The 19002-nt window shown below is 43.3% G+C and overlaps 1 protein-coding gene across 2 annotated transcripts in view; it reads left to right on the top strand.

Annotated features, from left to right (window-relative positions):
- The first annotated feature begins 4118 nt into the window (after window positions 1-4118).
- Window positions 4119-19002, top strand: part of GAB1 (GRB2 associated binding protein 1) — an 87815-nt gene continuing 72931 nt past the window's right edge. For both annotated transcript variants that reach the window (XM_054283791.1, XM_054283790.1), the window contains exon 1: window positions 4119-4462. In XM_054283791.1, coding sequence (XP_054139766.1) covers window positions 4391-4462 — 72 coding nt within the window. In that variant the 5' untranslated portion in view covers window positions 4119-4390. The remainder of the gene's footprint in view (window positions 4463-19002) is intronic.

The following is a 19002-nucleotide window of genomic DNA, read 5'->3' as shown; positions in this document are numbered from 1 at the left end:
TCCTCAATCTGTTTGCCAAATAATCTAAATAACTACAGTCTGAAAGAAACAGTAAATAATGTCATCCACAAACTGACCAAAATAACTACATAGATTAAATTTACCTGGGAATAATTTTGAAATCAAAATGGAAGTATTTGAGATGAAAAGAAATATATAAATGCAGATTTCTGCAAACTTAAAGAATCTCTCTTTTTTTTTTTTTCATTGATTCATTGTTACATAAACGCCTAAAGATGTTTTGGGATATAGAGTCACATGCAAAAATTTTTGTTAAACTAATTTATACTCTTTAATTAGACCTTTGGTTCTTTTTTTTTTTTTTTGGTCAAATTTTGTGTTCAAATATAAGCAAGGGGCATAGAGGAGTTTAGGGATCACTATCAGGAGCTGCAGCTGTCTGTGCCTGCAAGGTGACACCAGAGAGGAATGCATAGGTTTTCATACTAGAAGTGTAACACAAAGATGGTGCTGTAGTGAGCACCATGTTATTATGCAAGTCCAGAATTCTTAAGCTGTTTGCATGAGAAATTAGCATCATTTATATTTTTGAAAGCAAGCCCATGTGTATTCTCCTCTTCTATCAGCTCCTGCTTCCTCCGTCAAGGCGACTTGGCAAGCAAACAAGAGACAAATGGATTTCCACGTGACCTACTTATCTGGCAAGATATATAAATAGTCTACTCCAGAATTGTGGAGAACCCATTCAGACACTTTGGAATGGAGTTGTGGAAGAACACAAGGCCAGTGGAGGCATCTTGCAGTGCTTCCTGATCCGGGAGGCAGCAGCAGCATCGCGCCCACGTGTGCGCAGCCATCACACTCCATGTACCACAGCGTCCCCTCGCCGGGTAAAGTGCACTTCACTGAGCACTGTGCGCTGCAGGTCGGTCACAACCTCCAGTCACAGCACAGGAACTGTTCCAGATGGCAGTGGCTGCGTGGGATCCAGGAATGGCAACATTCCAAACGTTCCCAATCCTGTAGGCAGAGGATGGATCCCTTCAGAGCTCCCTTCTTGAGCTGCTCTGTTGGCCGCCTCTTCTTCAAAACCAGCAGCTGTCATTGCAACATCCTTGTTAAAAACAGGCAAAATAACTTTCCCTTCAAGAAAAAAAATTCTCTTTCTTTCTCTCTTCTTCCTCAAAGGCACTGTACTCAAATACCAAAGACCTATGTAGTGCAAATAATTGAACTTGAAACACCTTTATCTTCCGGGTTTTCCAAGGAACAGCACAGAAATAACCTGAGGGAACACAGTGAGGGGAGAAGGTGGTCCTGTTCTCACATGGGGTTACAGTCCTTCAAGCCCTGAAGGGAGGTTGCTCCTTCCAAGCACAAGCTGTATTGCAGAAGAATTTCAAAATGGGGCATGCCTAATGTTGCTTAAACTTTCAAGACAGAAGTATAGCTCAAACAGTTATTCTCAACAGAGGTCTTTGTGACTTTTATCTTTAAGTTCAGGAAATTATGCCCTTGCCTAAGCTGTCTAAGTGTTAAAATTTTTCTACATGGAGGAACTGACTAGTGTAATTATTTCACCACTCTCTTCATAGAGAGTTTTACAGTTATAAATATGCAGTTGTTAAGAGTCAGATCGAAATATTATGCTTTTTATGCATTTCATTTCCCTTAGTTTCTTCAGTTTACCCTAATACAGGGCATCTGTATTATGAACTGCAGAACACTGCTGGATATGCCCAGAAATCCACAGAATTAATACTCTTGGATTTTCTAGCTGTTCACTAGCTTGGAAAGAGAGGTACAGCTCTGTGCAGCCCTCTCCTGAGATGGGAAGTGAAGGCACCAGTGGGACTGTGGATGGGTAGCTCAAAAGAGAGCAGAAAAGGAAATCCACTGCCATGACTAGCAAAGGAGCAGTCTGTGAGACAACATCTTAACGTTTGGAAATTGTTCTTTGCCGTATTATGTTTTCTTCGGTTCCACAATGCAATAAAAACATTTTATGTCCAGTCTTGGGGCTTGTGACTAGGCTCAACAACTAAGTATGGTCAAAAAGGCAAGCTTTATTGTTCATTATTGAGCTGTGACATTAACTCTTTTTCCCTAGCGTATGTTTTATCGTTACATGACAGGGATGAAACCCCCTCACAAAACTGATAAACAAATACACGAAAACTTAAGCTGGAGTCCAGGCTGACACTGGTTTCAGCATGTTCTAGAACACTAATGTTTTGAAATTTGACCTCCGGGACAATCTTGTGTCTCTGGACCAGGTAACTTGTTTAGTTGGTGCCTCCATGGAGACTGCTTAAGCCAAAACAAGCTAGCTTTGATTGGCTCCAGGCATGGGTTAATTAATGGCATTCAAATGAACCATCGGATCATGTCACAATGCCCTAGTGCCAATGGCATTTTTACTTAGTTCACACTGACTCCACATGTTCTAAATACTAAATTGCCTCCAGAGTTCTAAAGAAAACTGGAAAATTTTGTGGTCTTATCTGGCACTTGCATAATCTCAAATGTTGAGATTATTAAACAATGGCATAAGTGGTTTAAACAAAAGAGTTGCACTGAAACTCAGATTGAAATCTAAACCTAAGAATACAATTTGAGTTCATGTTTACCGACCAAATCACTTTTTTATTGTTTCCACCAAGCCCTGCTGAGGAAGCTGAAATGGTGTGCAGAAATTCATACAAGGATTTCTGTGGTCACATGTGGTCACGGTTTGAATGCTCAGATTCACGTGCTTTGAGTATTGCTAAAGGCCAACGTTCACCTCTTTTCTTATTTCAAATGCTTTTGGCAAAGTATCTTTTTGATGCTCTTTCTTGTAGTGCTTAATAATGCTTCACAATATCATAATTATCTTGAAAAGATTTATGTTGAAATTGATGCACAGATTTTAGCACCTCAGCCTTTCTCCTTTCTTTTTTCCTGTTATTTCTTCGAATGCCCCTCTATGCTACAACCAGTGCTTTGTAACTTTTTAATAGTAGCATCGTTGGGCTCCCTTCAGCCAAGGCATACTAGGGGGACTATTTCTCTGCAGTGGAAGATCACTGGAGCTAGATAATGCAGCAGTGATCCCATTCCAGAACCTGCCATTAAATAATCTGAAAAAAAAACTGTTAAAAAAAACCCCACTATTTTTGTTAAAAGTATAATATTATTTTTCTTTATTTAAGAATATATTATTTATTGATCGTATTTATTAATTTATTTGTTATTACTTATTTAACCCTTTTCTGAGAGAGCGGAAGAGACAGCACTCACAGCAGAGATGGTGAACGATAATTAACGATAACGATAATTGGATAATTAAATTTTTTTCCTTTTTTTGCTACGACAGTTTCAGACTTGCTAAGAGGAATTTACTTAGGCCGCGCTATTTTTAATGCAGTTTTAATGGGGATCTTTGGGTTGGGTTTTGTTTCTTTGTTTTATTGCTCGCGGTTTCGTTTGTTTATTTGTTTTCCTCGTAAGGACCGACTGCGTCCCTCTGCCCCGACCCCGGCGCTCCGGGCCGCGCCGCCGCAGTTGTCCCGGGCCGCCGCCTACAGCTCCCAGGATCCCTCTGGAAGCGCGGCCGTCCCTCCCACCGCGCTTCCCAGCCCTTGTTGTTTGAAAAGGCTCCGGCAGAGTTTCCACTCGGAGCGCTGCTGGGCGGGGGCGGGCGGGGCCGGCCGGAGCGGCAGCGCCGCTCGGCGCCGGGGAAAGAGGGCTCGGGGAGGGCTCGGCGCCGCGAATTCCAGGGCAAAGCCGTCCCTCAGCGGCCGGCAGGGAGCGGAGCCAGCCCCGGGCACGGCCCCGGCCTCGAGGCCAGACCCCCGCCCCGCCACTCCCCGCGGAAAGGAAGGCGAGGAAGGGAAGACAGGAGCGCTGCCGATCCCCTCCTCCCGGCGCAGGGGGAGGAGGAAGAAGGGGAAGGAGCGACCGGGGAGCCACGGCGGCCGACGCCGTGAGGGACGGGCAAGAGCTTGGAGGGACGGGCAAGAGTAAGCCCCCCGCGGCCCTGCCCAGCGGGAGGGTCCCGGCGGCGCGGAGGAGGCGCCACCGGCGCGGGGCGGTGGCTGGATCCCGGATCCTGCCCCGGGACGCCCAAGTTGTGGCGGCGCGGCGGCCGCCCCTGTCGTCTCTCTCGATGTCCGTGTAACTCGGCGGCGGCGAGGAGGAGCAGGAGGAGGAGGCAGGAGGGACCCTCCCGCCTCGGCCCCGCTCGCCGCCCCGCACCGCTCCGGCGGGCTGTTGTGCGAGAGAGACACACACACACACCCTGCGCCCCGTCCCGCCCCGCAGCCCCGGGAGGCCGGGCCGGGCGCGGTGCTGTCGCCGCCGCCGATCGCGGCTCCCCGTGTCCGCTGCCTGAGGAAGAGAAGGAGCAGGAGGCGGAGGGAGCGCCCCGGCGGGCAGCGGCGCAGCCATGAGCGGCGGGGAGGTGGTCTGCTCGGGCTGGCTCCGAAAGTCTCCGCCGGAGAAGAAGTTGAAACGCTACGTGAGTGCCCTCTCCCACTTGCGGGCCGCGCTCCCCCTTACTCCCTCCCTTCCTCCCTGCCCCGCTTCTCTCCCGCCGGAGCTCCGCGCTCGCCTCCCGCTCCCGCCGGCCCGGCCCGGGCCGGCCTCTCCGCGCGATCCCTCACGGCCGGGCCCGGGCGAGCCGCCCTCACGGCCGTCTGCCCGTTCCAGCCGGGACTACTGCACGCCACGTCCCTGCCGCTTCCCTGGCGTTTCTTTTCTTTTCTTTTCTTTTCTTTTCTTTTCTTTTCTTTTCTTTTCTTTTCTTCCTTAAAAAAGGGGCGCTGAGCGGTCAGATGTTTCAGCCCAGCTTTTATTGCCTTTGCAAGGGAGGGGGCGGAGTTTTCCCCCTTCCCTCTGGGTCCGGGCTCGGTGTATATGTGTTTTTGAACGTAAACACTTGCTGTCCCGGGGCTGGTGCCCGGTGCCGGGGAGGGCGGGGGCGGCCCCGGCTCCGCGCCGCTCCCGGCGGGATTGCACCCGGGGCCGGCGGGAGCCGGGGATGCCCCGGGAGCGCTCCCGGTGGGGCGGGGGGAGCTCTGCCCTTGCTCTCCGCTCCAGGAAGAAAAGGGGAGGGAGTTGCAAGGGAAGCGCCGGTGTCTTTGCCCAAGTTGTTGCCGCTGTTGCTCGGCCGTGGCTGCGCTCGCAGGGGCTGCGGCGGAGCGGACGCCGCGCTGCTGGCGAGAAAATGGAGCGCGTTTGCTGAGCGGGCAGATTCCATGGCAGGGCACAGCGGAGCTGCGGGGCCGCTCGGGAGGCTGTCCGGTCACGTACGAGGGATGGGTGATGCCAGCAGTCATCACTGCCGCCTGAGCCCTTTCCCATTGGCAGCCGCCTTGTTTCGCGGCATCTGTGTAATTGGGACAAAATGTTGGGCCTTTTTTTTTTCTCTTTTCTTTCTTCTCCTTCATTTTTTTCCCCCCCGGTGTTTTCCTTCTTAAGCAGCTAAACTTCAGATTTATTTGTGAATCTGTGAATGGAGATCTTAACGTGACCACCTTATTTTTGGCTGTTAGGGATTAGCAGTCTCTTCTTGAAGAACTGTTCTGGGCTTTATTTTAATGCCAGGAAATTTCTGAAATGAGTCTCTCATTAAATTAAAAACCAATATTTGGGTTTTTGGGTCTCTGGTTCCCAATGTCAAAAATCCTCTTTGTGCGAAGGAAAGAGAATGTCCTGATGGGTCATAGCAGGGTTCTGCTTCTCTGCTGAATTGGACATGGACTGTATTATTTATGAATATTTTCTATGTCGGTGTGTGTATTCACAGGATATCTTTACCAGTGTGGAGGAATTAAGAGCAGTATTCATGTTTTTAAAGACTTTTAATAAATTTTCTGCTCAAACTCTAAATCCCGTGAAGGGTGCTGTCTGTAAATGGACAGAGTTTGCCCTCATTAATCAATCTCATTAATCAGTCTCTTAATATGCCAGCTTTTTTCCATATAGCTGCCACTTCAGTGTATTTATAGCTTCATTTCCATACTGGAATTACACAAGAAGCTTTGAGGGGAAAACCCTGACTACAGAGCTGGTCAAGGAGTTCCCTGTCCTAAAGAGGTAATGCCTCAATTTTCACTTGAAATGGGAATCTGCTTTTTGAGTAGGCAGAGTATCAGGGTGATTATGGCATGCTTATGTTAGCATGATTTAGTTTAACATCTCCATGCACTGTGGGCCTTAAGGCCGTGAGGTTAAATCCTACACATTATTTTTGACTCTTTCCTGCTTGTATAAAAGAAAGGTACCATTAAAAGAAGGGCTTAAAGTAAAACTCCTCCTGTTTGTATGTAGTGTCTGATCTGTAGCAGCTGAAGGCTGACACTCCCTTCAAAGACTAAAAGTGACCTTTACGTTCTGGTTGCCGTCTTCAAGCAAACAAAAAGTTGATGTAGTTAAGACAGTGAGCTTCAGCTGAGTGCACTGGCTGGAAGGTTGGCTCGTGCTCCCTGTAATTCTGTGCTTGAGCAAAGGCACAGCAGAGAACTGCCTTTTCCAAAGCCGTATTTTATGGTAGTGGTGTTTCAAGGGGCTGCACCATATGAAAAGATGGGGAAGTGATTTTAATAGGAAACTGCTTTTCTGCAATGCATACTTTTCACAGGTATGTGTGAAAAATTGTAACTTGGTGCTCTATTGGGTTTTGCATGCAAGTGTTGGGGTTTGTTATCATCTGGGAATGAAGATAAAAAGTCTGATATTGCCATCAAATATGGTTTAGTTCTTAAAAAGAGTGAAAATTACTTTGAAGCTAGTACACAGACATGTGTTTTGTAGGAACTATAATTTTTAGTTTGAAACTGCTGGACATTAACTGTTGGTATTAAAGCTACCTTATAGTCATTTTGAGGCTAAAACAAGTAAAAACCCTCTAACCAGCCCTGTCCTGCAGGTGGGATAATCAGATTTCCTTGAGTGTATGCCTTAGTGCCCCAAATGTCTGTTTCCCCTCTTGGGAGTTCTGTTCTCATGCCTTCTTTATGTGGTTTTGGTATGGAATTAATGTTCTGACAGCTGTTGGTACCTGCTGTCAGTCCCCTGGAGCTGCTGTTCAGAACAGTGTGTCTGAAGGAATAGACTGGTTGTTTTCAGCAGCAGATCGCTGGAAAAAGTAACTTTTGGTGCTGGTGAGGGGGTCACGATGTGGATTTAGCAGAGGAGAAGGAAAAGGGAGTTGGGGCTAAATCCTGCACGGTTCTCCACACACTGTGCTCTGGTTTCATGGGTACATGAAAGAACTTGTTTATGCAGAGAGATGGAGGGCTGTTCAATTTCACAGCTTCTGTTACTTTCTTGTATGTTTGTCTTTCTTCCCTTGTTCAATTGCCTTAAAATTTGCAAACGTTTATGTGCTCACTTGAACTTGCTGTGATTTTTCTGTTCTCTTATTTTTAAAAAGTCTAGTTGGAAAGCCCCTTTCTCTCCATTTGTCCCTTAAAATGTGATAGTAAACCTTGGCTTCATGGTTTTCTGCTGCATTGCAGTTCTGCGGTGCACATGCCAGTTAAAATTGCTGATGCTTTGTGGTGGCAGCACAGCGGTTTTTTACTGCCATTATGCTAGGAAACCACCAGATATTTAAACACAGCTGTCCTTGGTAAAGCAAGGAAAAAAAGCTTGAGGGAATAGGAATAAGTCTTAAGTTCTCTCTGAGAACGACTATGCTTTTGTCTGGGGTAGGCTAGTGCTCAGTAGGATGCACCTGGATGTGCTTTAAAACAGAATCCTAGCATTGATGGTTGGTTTATGGAACCAGTTTGTAGAAAGTCTACTGATGTAGTGTAATAACTCCCAGTGTTCTGAGGGAATCTCAGCAGTGCATATAAACATCTCAAAGCCTGGTGCCAAGAGGTTGATGCCAGACTCTTTTCAGTGATTCTCAGTGACAGGGTGAGAAGCAATGGCCGTAAACCAAAAACACAAGAAGTTTCACCTTAACATGAGGAAGAATAACTTTACATTGAGGGTGGCAGAGCACTGGAACAGGCTGCCCATGGAGGCCATGGGCTCTCCCTCTCTTGAGACATTCCGGACCCACCTGGACACGTTCCTGTGTTGCCTGCTCCAGGCAGGGGTTTGGACTGGATGGTTTCCAAAGGACCCTTCCAGTCCTAACTGTTCTGTCGTTCTAACATGTCCTACTTAGAAATACAGTTCATTACATAAAAGGTAAAACTCAGTCAAAAATACTGTGTAGACTAAACACTTTGGGGTAAATTGGTTCAGATTTTTCTGTATCTAACAGACTTCCCCATTCTTACGGTTCATAAGATGATGTTTGAAAATAAATTAAGAAACCTTAATTTTGATGTAAGTATGGCTAAAAATCCTGTGGTTGTTTGACTATTCCTATTGATAGTTCAGTTAGTTATTTTAAAGCAAGGAGTTTAAAAATGAGAACTGGGCTTGATCTCCCTAGGATGTAAGGGGCACTGATATGATTCAGACAAGGCTACAGATAGCATCCTCTTACTTTCTAATCTTTTCAGTTGTAGGCAGTGACTAAAAAAGTGCCAGATTATTAAGCTAATTATTGATGTTTAAATTAGAGGCTCAGACAGCATAGGTACAGAAGTGGAATATTTGCTGGATTTTTGGTTTGGCAGTTGCTCTTTGGCACTAGTTACATAGGTGCATCTTCTGTCTTTAGTAATACTTAACTGTGCTGTGATATGTAAGGGTTTTAAGAAATGTTATATTTGTCAGAATAGTTGTAATTTGGCAAAAGCTGCAGTGCCTGACCGAAGCCCTTTTTCTGGAAGACACCTGTTTGTGTTAAGCTTTCTTTTGTGGTCTTTCATCAGCATAGTGAGCAAATTTAGGAAGCTGGTTGGTTTACAGGAGAAAATCAAGCCAAACTAAGATGAGCTTGTCTGACATCATTCAGTGAGCTCCCCGTGGAACAGGGTCAGGTTAAGTTAACTTGAGACAGATGAGTATTATCAGAAACATTATGTGACATCTTTTGTGTTCTGAACTTGATTGTGCTTGTGTTGCTCAAGAAGTTGTTGAAGACCTCACAGGGATTGGTGTTGAGGAAGAAACCTTCCTTCTGGAAGGAAATGTGACCCTCCCCTTCTGCTGTGCACTGGTCAGAAAACAGCAGTTTCACTTTTGATCCTTTGAAACGTGGGTTAGTAAACCCTAAATCGTGAAGTTGAAGGCATGACTAAACACAGTGTTTTTGTGGGTTACAGGAGGAAGTTGCATTGTTTTGTGTGCCAAGTGAAGGTGCTGATACGATCTTGGGTATGACTTTGGGGCTGTAGCTGCGTCCTGAGCGAGCTGTTGGGGTGTAAGGCTCACTTGAGGAGCATGGAACTCATCATGCAAGTATTTGTCATCTTTGACAGGACATCAGCGTCTGGTTTTGGCTTTACTGCCAAATAATAACTCCTGATTTGAGAAAACAGCAGCTGAGAAATGAAGGAACAATCAAATTCTAACTTTTCATGATATTGAAGATGGTTCTCAATTGGATGTATAGGAACTTATGGATACCTTTTCAGTATTGCTTCTGTGTTTTGATAAGTCTGTTAATGAGGTTTGGTGCAGCTAATCACAGGAGATTAGAGTTCAATTAGAAACTATCAGGGAGCAGGGGGAGGAAGTGGGAAAACAAATCAGTGTCTGCTACTTTCTTGATGCTGCATAGTGGCTGCTCCTCCGTGTGTGCACAGAGTCTTGCATCATTGAAATTAAGTATAAGTAACATATGTACTAAGCAGAGGAAGTAATGAAATAATATGATTCTAATTTCCAGTTATACACAGATGATCTTGATTTGCATGCCTTTTAGTCAGTCATCAGCCCAGAGCAGCTGTGTGAAATGTCGGTTGGATAAATTGAGAAAAGAATGCTTTATTGGACAGTTTAGCTTTGAAAAGTATGTACCTTGACTGTCAAAATGAGCATCAATTCTGCAAGTCTTTGGTAGAGCAGGTAACTCTTTAAACTGAGAGGTAATTCTTGGTATTCAGCAGTCCAACAGGGAGAAGAAAGTGACAAACAGAACTGTTTCTAGTGTTCTTTTATCTCCCTCTTTAAGTTTGAAAAATGTTGGAATAATAGTCACTTCCGAGGTATGTTTTATTTTTGTCTTTTTTGACATAACTTTTGTATCACTTTATTTGAATCAAATGCACTCTTCTACAGACATTTAGGAAACGTTTACTCTCCATTAAATTTTAGTAATGCCTTTGATAGAAGTGTTGGCAAAAAAGTGAAAGGAACATCGGTTATTCAAAGTGTAGTAAATCTAGGGAAGAGGATAAACCTGTGTGTTGTAGATGACTCTGGCTTGGGCATCTTATACTTCTTTAGTCCTTTGATCTTTTCCTAGTCTAAAAGTAGATGCCACTGAACTATATTTCACTATTGGTTGAAATATTTTCCTAAATCAGGAAGGGGAGTACAACTGATGAGATGCAAGTTTTGTTTTAACATAGAGCTAAGATTCACCTCCCTATTTTTTCATTCCCACTTCTGCAGTGTTGCAGTGACAAACTTCTTGAGACCCTTTCAAAATTGCCTTAATGTTTTTTGTGCTTCAGTGAGTAATCATTTTATTGCCAATAGAAGCAAGTTCAACTGTTGCAACTTCATTGCAGTATTTCATTAGGTGGGACAGACTTTGTCTTGCAAATGACTTGAGCAAGGCAGGCAGAAAGATCTCACAGAAAGGGATAATCTTGTCGAGGGAGGTAAGTGTTGTATACAGGTGAATATTGTAGTACAGTGTAATTTGCTGCTGTTTGGGGGACTCTAATGTGAATTCAGCTCCTTATATGTACAAACAACTAGCTCTAAAGGAGTACTATGTATTTCTGTCTTTTTTCCTTTCTTTTTTGTTTTTTTTTTGGAAGGATGGACAGAGAATTCTGCCATCTCCCAACTGCAATAGTATACTATTTATTTCAATTCCCTCTTTATCAGTTCTTGATTAGGCTTTTACATTGGTTCTTTTATGAGTTCTCTTGCTTGTTTGCTTTAGAAATAGTGTTCATAGTTACACAAATAATGTTAGCTTTGTAAGTATTGTTCAGTGCAGTAGGCTAGTTGTATTTGTGAAGGTTTTTTTTTTTAAAGAAAAGCCCCCTCCCAGCCCCCAGCCCGGCTTCCAATAAAAGGTGACGTAGTATGGTTTTTGTACTTGTGTTTGCTGCTAGCTGTTGACAAAGGTTTTGTTTCTCATGAAGAAGTTTTGAAGCTCTTTCAGACGTGCCACAGTGCTTTTATTTGTAAGAAGTACTCTTATGTTATGTAGTATCTGACTGTCTCTGTAGCAGGATCCAGCAAGGAAATGTTTATGAGGTAACTCTCTGTGAGATGAGACTGAATTAGCTGTTGAACTCTCTAACCATCTTTTTCTTGATGTGTTTTTGTTTTTCATCTGAGAAGGAATATATCTAATTGTTTTTTATGCCCAGAATTACAACTTTATGATTAAACTCCCTGAGGTTATGGTGACACATTTTTCTTCCTTGGTAAATGGCAGTTTTTCAGGGTAAATGGCAAATGGGGTATTTGGAGTTGTCTCTCTTGGTGACACAGCAGCATGTAACTAAAAAGGTCAGGCAGCTATGTCCACAGCTTTATGAGGCTTGTGCATTATTAAATAGAACATCTGTGCATAATACAAATAATTCTGTTTAAAAATATACCTGGAGAAGGAGGTGATACTTCAGCTAGGAAGCTGTGCCAAGAGCCAGCCTCTCTTCAGACAGCCAGGTTTAGGTCCCAAATCAAGAAGTGAATTAAATGAAAAGCTTTTGCTCCTTTTTATTTTGTACAGCAATTTTCTTGGCAGGCTGATTTAAGAACTGTGCTTTTTCAGGAGCTGTGCTTGTTCTTTAGTCTGAGAATTTCTAGGAAGTCAGGAAAAGGCTTTTCCCTCTCTGTGTTTTTAAAAGGAGGTAGTTTTTGCCTTCTGCCACGGGATGAGAAGCCTTGCTGGGGGGTGCTGTGCAGGCCAGTGGCTGTGCTGTGTGTGGGGGCTGAGGATGGTGACCAGGCATTGGGACAACCTTGCTAGCAGAAGAAAAGCGACCTGGTCCCTTTGCCTGTTCCCCACACGAGCTTTCCAGCCGTCCTGCTGGTGCCATGTGGGTCGTTCTGCTGCTTTGTGAGTGGAAACAACACCGGCTAAACCCTTCATGGCATGGAGATAGTGGCTGTGGCAAAACCAACCTGCCTCCCCACCCAGTTCCCAGCACAGGCAGCCGTGGGGCAGGGTATGGCAGGTGTGCTCTCCCTCCTTCTGGCTGAGCTGCAGTGCCAGGGCTTGCTGTGGAGCAGGCTCCTCTCGCTGCTGCTGCAGCCATCACCGAGCTCCTCGGTGCTCCTGCCCCAAAGCAGAATGGGGGAAAAGAAAAACAGCACAAAATCAGGGTTTATTTTTTCTGTGTTGTCTGGGGTTTGGGATTTAAAAGCAAAATAAACCCTCTGGAGGTGTTTATTTCTGACAGCAGGAGTTCATTTTGGGGTATGGGATGAGAATACAGGAAGCTCTTCAAACAGTTCAAATAGATCTGTGATGGAATCAACACTGAAGAATTACAGTACTTTTGGGAAGGTTATTAAATGGGTTAATGTGCAAATTATATCAGATGAAAGATGGATTTTGAGTTTCAATATGGAATGCTACCCATTTCTAAAAAAAAGCAGTTCTGAATGTTATGTGTCAGTTTGTCCCTTTGCCTTTGTATGAAGAATAACTGCACCGAGTCACGTACAGTGTTAGACAAACGTTCCCATTCACACTTAATGCATGTTTCTGTTACAGTTTTCTGATGCTTGTGTTTCCATGTAGATTCTTAAACAGGATCAGATGTAGTGGAAAAGCTGCACCTGGTTTTGGGATGGTGCAGGGAGAATTGCTGCTTTATAAGCAAACTTTTTGAAACCAGTTGTAAGTCCTTAAACAGAATTTAACAGACATTTATGATTTTTAAAAATGCATATGCATACCTGTGATCCTTAAAAATAGGGTAAAATACTGACAGCGAGTGTGCTCCTTTGCAGCAAATACTGAAAAGTAAGGAATTTATTAGGAAAAAGCTGGTGGGGTTGATTTATTTGATGCTACTAATGGTTGTTATAAGTATTGGTATGTGTTTGTTTCATCAATAAACAACTGAGAAAGAGGATGTCAGAGTAACGTATGAACTTGATGTGAATTGACAATTTGTATTGTTTAATTAAAAAGGGAGGCAGGGAGGAAGAGAGGAGTGTTTGGAGTGTAGTTAGAAACAGAAGAGGCTGGTATTCTCCAGAGCAAACGAGGCTGTGGAATGCTCTGCCATGTGGTATCCCCATGGGAATGCAGGAGATTCTGGGGGGGCTTGGAGAGAATCCCCAGTCTGTAAAACATGAACACTTGGAGGTCCAGGCTGTGATAAGAGGAAACTTCTAAAATGTCGTGTTGTAACTGGTTCCTTTGGTTCTCTTGTGAGATCCAGTCTGTTTGTGGCAAGAGTCAGAGGTAGGCTGTGAGTGTGATGCCATCTGGCAGTTCTGCTTTCCTAGAAAGTTGTGGTCTTTATGAACTTAATTTGAGATTTAAACCACAAACTGACAAAAACTTACTCTTTTTGAATCTATTACTTGTTACATAATTCTATGATTTCTTTTGGTGCCCTTCATTAAAGAAATGTTTTCTCTTTCAATTACGTGTTACACTGGGTGATGCTCTCATGGTAGCATTGTGAACTTGTTGTTTACAAAATCCTTCCCTGTTGCTAGGGGAGATAACTGTAGTAAGGGCAGGAGTAGGGATGCCAATAAGTGTATCTTCCTGAATCTTGCATGTCTTAGTGCCTTTCCATTCACTGTTTGTATGCAATTATTGCTGGAATTATTAACATCGTGCGGTGTGAGCAAGTTTTGCAGTCTAATGGCTTGTTACTCAGTGTGAAATAATGCCCTCAAAGCTGAGGTCATGTCACACTCTTAGTTATGACGGGTGTAATGCAGTTGTCTGTGTGCACAAATGAAGGAAAATTGCACAAGCTCCTCAGCACTATGAGAGATAACTAAAATGACTCTTCACTACCAAAGGCCTGTGAGCAGAGAGTCAGCCATTACTAAAATAAAACCTGTTGTTTCTTTTCTGGAGTTTTGGTGTGGGGAAGGGAGAAATGGGGCAGGGGGAAGATCTAAACTGAAGAGTAGTATACAAGTGACTCATTAGTGTAAACTGGGAAACTTAACCCGGGTTTCATCCCAGGGTAGTTTTGTCCTAGGACGAGTAACTACAGAGTTTTCTGCTATGATGTATATACTTCAGTGCTAAGTTAATTCACAGTCCTTTGAATTTTTCCTTGATCTGATGGCTCTGTTGGTCTGTGAATCTCTGTAGCTCCAGGAAAAAAAAAAAGAGCAGGAATTTATTGTCTGATTTAGAAAGAGAATGACTGGAAGATCTTTACTGAAAACACAATGGAGGCACCACTATTGTTACATACATTTGAGAGTATTCTTTGGTGGGGCTTTCTTACAGTGCAGCCACGACTTACTGTGATACAAATCTGCTTGTTTGCTGTTTTAGCCTTGAAATGGGCATGTTAATAATGCAGATGATTACTGCAGTGTAAGAAACTTTAAACTTTTGTTGGGATCTAGCAAACTGTGGATGGGAGGTGCAGTGTGGTAAGCAGCACCGCTGAGGTTGCTTCCAACAACTGCTGGCAATGCAGTGCTATTCCCACCGGGGTGCATCTCCTGCCTTGTGCTGACGGGAAGAGCCTTTCCTGTCGGTCTCTGCAACCAGCCTCAGACAGCTGGAGCGTGTTCCTGACTCCTGCAGATGCCTGGAGAATCAGGTCTTTGATCCTGTGCTTCAGGTGCTTGTTGTTTCAAGGGAGGGCAACTGGAATGTTCTTCTGAAATCTCAGTCTGCTCAATTAAAATAAAGAATAAGGAAGGCTGTGATCCGTCCTTTCCAGCTGAGAGGCTGAGCTGGACAGATGTTTCTTACTCAGTACTGAGGAGGAAAGTCCCTGGCTAGGGACTCTAGGAGGAGGGTTAAAAGGTGAAGGAATCCTGTGGGGGCCTCCTGCTGCAGTGATGGATTCAGCCCTGCACGAGTGGGATCCAAGAGACAAAACTTGTGTGTCTTCATCCTTTCCCCCTCCTCTCCCTCCTCCTCCTCCTCATTCCTCTCATTGCAACTACTTTGTGTTTATTTTTCTACTTTTAAATTACATAATTTAGTCCTTCCTGTCACTTCCTAATGTCTGAATCATAGGTAGCTCTTCCTGCCTGCAGTAAACAAACATTTTATTCCTGGCACCTTTCCAAACATTGAGATTGTGTTTATGAAGGTGGAGGGGGTCCCTCTGGCAGTGTGCTTGGGAAGCTAATTCAGTGTATAGGTTGGGTTAGCTGCTTAGTGCGTGCTTCTGTGCCCAGCTGATTTCCTTGTCTTTCCAGTCTTCCAAACTGATGGAGTTGCTGGGCTAATCAGGGCCAAGCAGGTGACTGGTTACAGATAAAAAGGAAAAAACAGATTAAAAAAAAAAACCAGATAAAAGCAGAGCATAAACAGTGGGCCATGAGCTTCTGCAGTTAATAAGAGTAGCAAGTAGATTGCCTCAGGTCATGCTGCTGCTGGTGGTGCCTCTGGGCTCTCTCACACTTTCCATGTAGGTATGGTGCTGAGGTCCGTGGGGTGGGTCATCTGTGTAGTCACTTGGGAGAAACGCTGCTTGGACTAACACTCAGGCTTTGCTCATTTTTTGGGTTCTTTCACAGCAAGGCAAGAACATAATGCAGGGTACTTTGGAGCATGTGTCAGCCTCCATCAGCCTGCTGTATATCTTGGACCACATTTGTAGAAGCTGCAAAATAGAAATGTGTCATCCTCATTTTTCATGTTATTACTCCTCTTTCTTAGCTTTGAAAATCCTTTATTTTATTTTTGAATTGACTGTGACTCCAGAATGATATAGAGAAGGCACATTTAACACCCATGGAGGCTTCCCACCTTTCCTGCTGCGTTTGCACGCTTTTTACTGGTTACTGTTCTTTATGAAGAGAATTCATAGAGCAGCCTCGCAATGTGTTGAGCACTGCAGCTCCTGCTTGGCATGTGGCACTGTTAAATGGACTTGGTTTGGTAAATGGAGACAGCAGGGGAAAGATGCAGGCTTTTGTTTGGCAGCTTTGCACTTGGACCTTCCTGCTCATCTGTGCCTTCTCACTGCCCTCTCTGGTTCTTCCTGCTAAGATGCAAGAAGGTCAGAATGAGTTAAATATGTTTAGGATAGATTAGATGAGGCAAGAACACCCTGAATATGAATATGACTGACTTAATTGTGCTTTCTTAATTGTGTAAAAGATAAAGAGATTGCCTTTTTCTTAAGCTACAACTTACCCTGACTTTTCTGACAGTGGTGTTTATAGCATGGGAAGCATATTCTCGATACAGATGATCTAAAAAAGCTACCAAAACCATTTTGCCAGTTGTGCCACTAAGACAAAGCAACAGAATGTTACTCTAGTCTAGTTCAGTACCAGTTTCAGAAAAGACAATTGAAGCAAAAGAACCCTGCTATTACATGCCATGGGAATGTCTCCTGTTCCAGTTTGTTCTGGCTGAGGCTGCATATGCACAGGGACATGGGGCTTTCCCTTGTGTCATTTTTTTCTCATCCAGTCAATAAATGAATTAATGAAGTTCTTTAGAAAGATAAGATTGAGGGACTTAGAACCCGAGAACTTGTTTTAGTTGTGGTTGGATTGGATCCCCTTTTTGCCATCGTTGCCTACTTGCAGTGTTTGCCTATGCGTAATGAAAAAATTTACATTTTATTTTGCGATAGTGGGAGGAGTTACTTTTTCCCTTTTTCCTATGATTGAGGTTGAAATGAGTTTTCTGTTTGTGGAGTATGGAAGTAATTTTCTTGGGGGTGCAATTTGGGTAATGTACTATTCATTGTACTTACTAGGGAATTGGAAAGAAAGCATGGTGATAGAAGACAGCATCCTCTTAATAGTATATTCCAGTCTAAAATCATGGCAACCTCTTTCATAATAATACTGTACCATGTGGAAACAATTACATGAAAATATTTTTATCTGTTTGCTACATGCATTTTGGAAATCTTGGAACTTAACAGTACGTATTCAAATAAATGCCATGTTAAATAATGTAGAAAATACTACATTCTGTGTCCTTTCTGGGCCATGTGGTGAAATTTTTGCTGAATCAGAAACAAAAGTGTAAGGGCTAGGTGCTCTAATTATAGTATTACAGGGCCTGTCTGCTGTTGTCTTTTAAGCTTGTAATATGAAGTGTTTTGGTTCAGATGAAGATAACACTTACTAGTAAAAGTACAATGAAACCCAATTTTGCAGTCATTTGCATTACTTGGTCTTGTAATGTTCCACAGTACTATTTTATCAGTTCTGGTCAGTAAACATTACAGTGGTGTCCAAATCTTTCCATTGGAATTTGAATTTATTAAATTGTACTCTTGCATTGAATTTCAGTGATAGCATTATTGCCATTCATCTGATGACAATCTTGCCTTCTCAAAGAATGTTGGGCTTTTTATTTCTTTAAGAAGATATAAGTGGTATTAAAGTGAAATCTGATGAGGTGTATGATTTTTAGCAGCTTGTTAAGCAGCACTTCTGAGTTGCTTGTGAAATTTCAGTAAGTCTCATTGTAAGTGCCAGTATTTCTCTACAATTGAACTATGCAGCCTTAAGTTACTATCAAACACCTATATAGTGTTATGACAAAAATCATGCTAAGCCTTATACCAAAACTTGTGACTGTGGACAGGTGTAAGCCAAGAAAATGGTTGTGGCTATAGCAGAAACATGCTTTCCCATGAAATAAAATCCAGGGATGTAGCCGCTGTAATTGTGCAATAGTGTCATAAATGTGATGTCATAGTCTCTGCAACTTTCTGAAGGGGTAGTCTGATTTTGAAATCAACCAAGTAGTGAATAACAAGCCTCAGAATTGGCTGAGACAACAGCAGACAAATCTGCATCGTTTGGAGGAACAGTCATCTCCTTAGTGAATTAAACTATTGCAGAATAGAACTTGTTGACTCAGTGTGTTAATCTTGGCTTTTCGTGAAGAAATGCAGCATCCAGCGCTGATTAATATTTTTTTATAACAGATCCCTGAACTGCAGGCTGCAGAGTTAGGGAGAGGCTGATTGGAAGAGAGTTCATTGAGGCTGTTAAGCGTAACTCTTGTGAAAAACTGCAGTTGTTCTCTGGTAGCATTCAGACATTCTTATTCGCCTGTAGGAAAAGATCCCAAGGTGCAGGTAGGATTGCAGGACTGAGCTTTTGATTTACGAGGACTGTTTCACAAGGGTGAAATTACCCAAGGGTGTATCGTAAAGATTAGACAGAACCCAGCAAATCTTTAAGATTCAATGGCGTAACTCACAAGGTTTGTTTGGGATAATTATTGTGATAACAAGGACATATTGCTTGAACTGTAGCTAGTTAGTCATGTGTTATTGTAACTTAAAAACAGAATGGGAGAGTCCTCCAAGTTTGTTGTGGGTCTTGGTTAAAAATGAAGTGTTGTTAATGAAATGATTTGAAAGAACAAATTGAAATTCAATTGAGTGTGGCAAAACTTACCTCAATGTGCAAATAAGGATAAATTCCAAATGTAATAAAGCTCAGTTTATGTTTTTCAGTGATTACCAGAACCTCTTGAGATATATATATATATATAGTAATTAAAGCAGTTGAAACAGCTTAGGAATTAGTGATGTGCCAACAAAATAAATTTCTGTGCCTTCCTAGTAAAAAATGGGAGAATCTTTACAAAACCTCCATTCCTGTGGTGTTCAGGTAAAAATGTAGGTAAATAAGTGAGTCTTGCCGTGTGCCCAGAAGGTTTTCTTTGAGGGGTCAGCTGGAGCAAAATTGGGAGCCCAGAGCCTTCCTGGGAAGTGAAGCCTTGGCTTTAGCCTGGCCCAGTCTTTCCTCAAGACTTTTGCAGATGCTTGCAGAGCCCTACAGGTGACCTTTTCCAAGCTG

This window comes from Melozone crissalis, unplaced genomic scaffold (assembly GCF_028551555.1).
Source record: "Melozone crissalis strain CALT ecotype California unplaced genomic scaffold, PUWL_Pcris_2 ptg000039l_1, whole genome shotgun sequence".
NCBI classification, from domain to species: Eukaryota; Metazoa; Chordata; class Aves; order Passeriformes; family Passerellidae; genus Melozone; species Melozone crissalis.
This window is presented reverse-complemented; position numbering and strand designations above follow the sequence as displayed.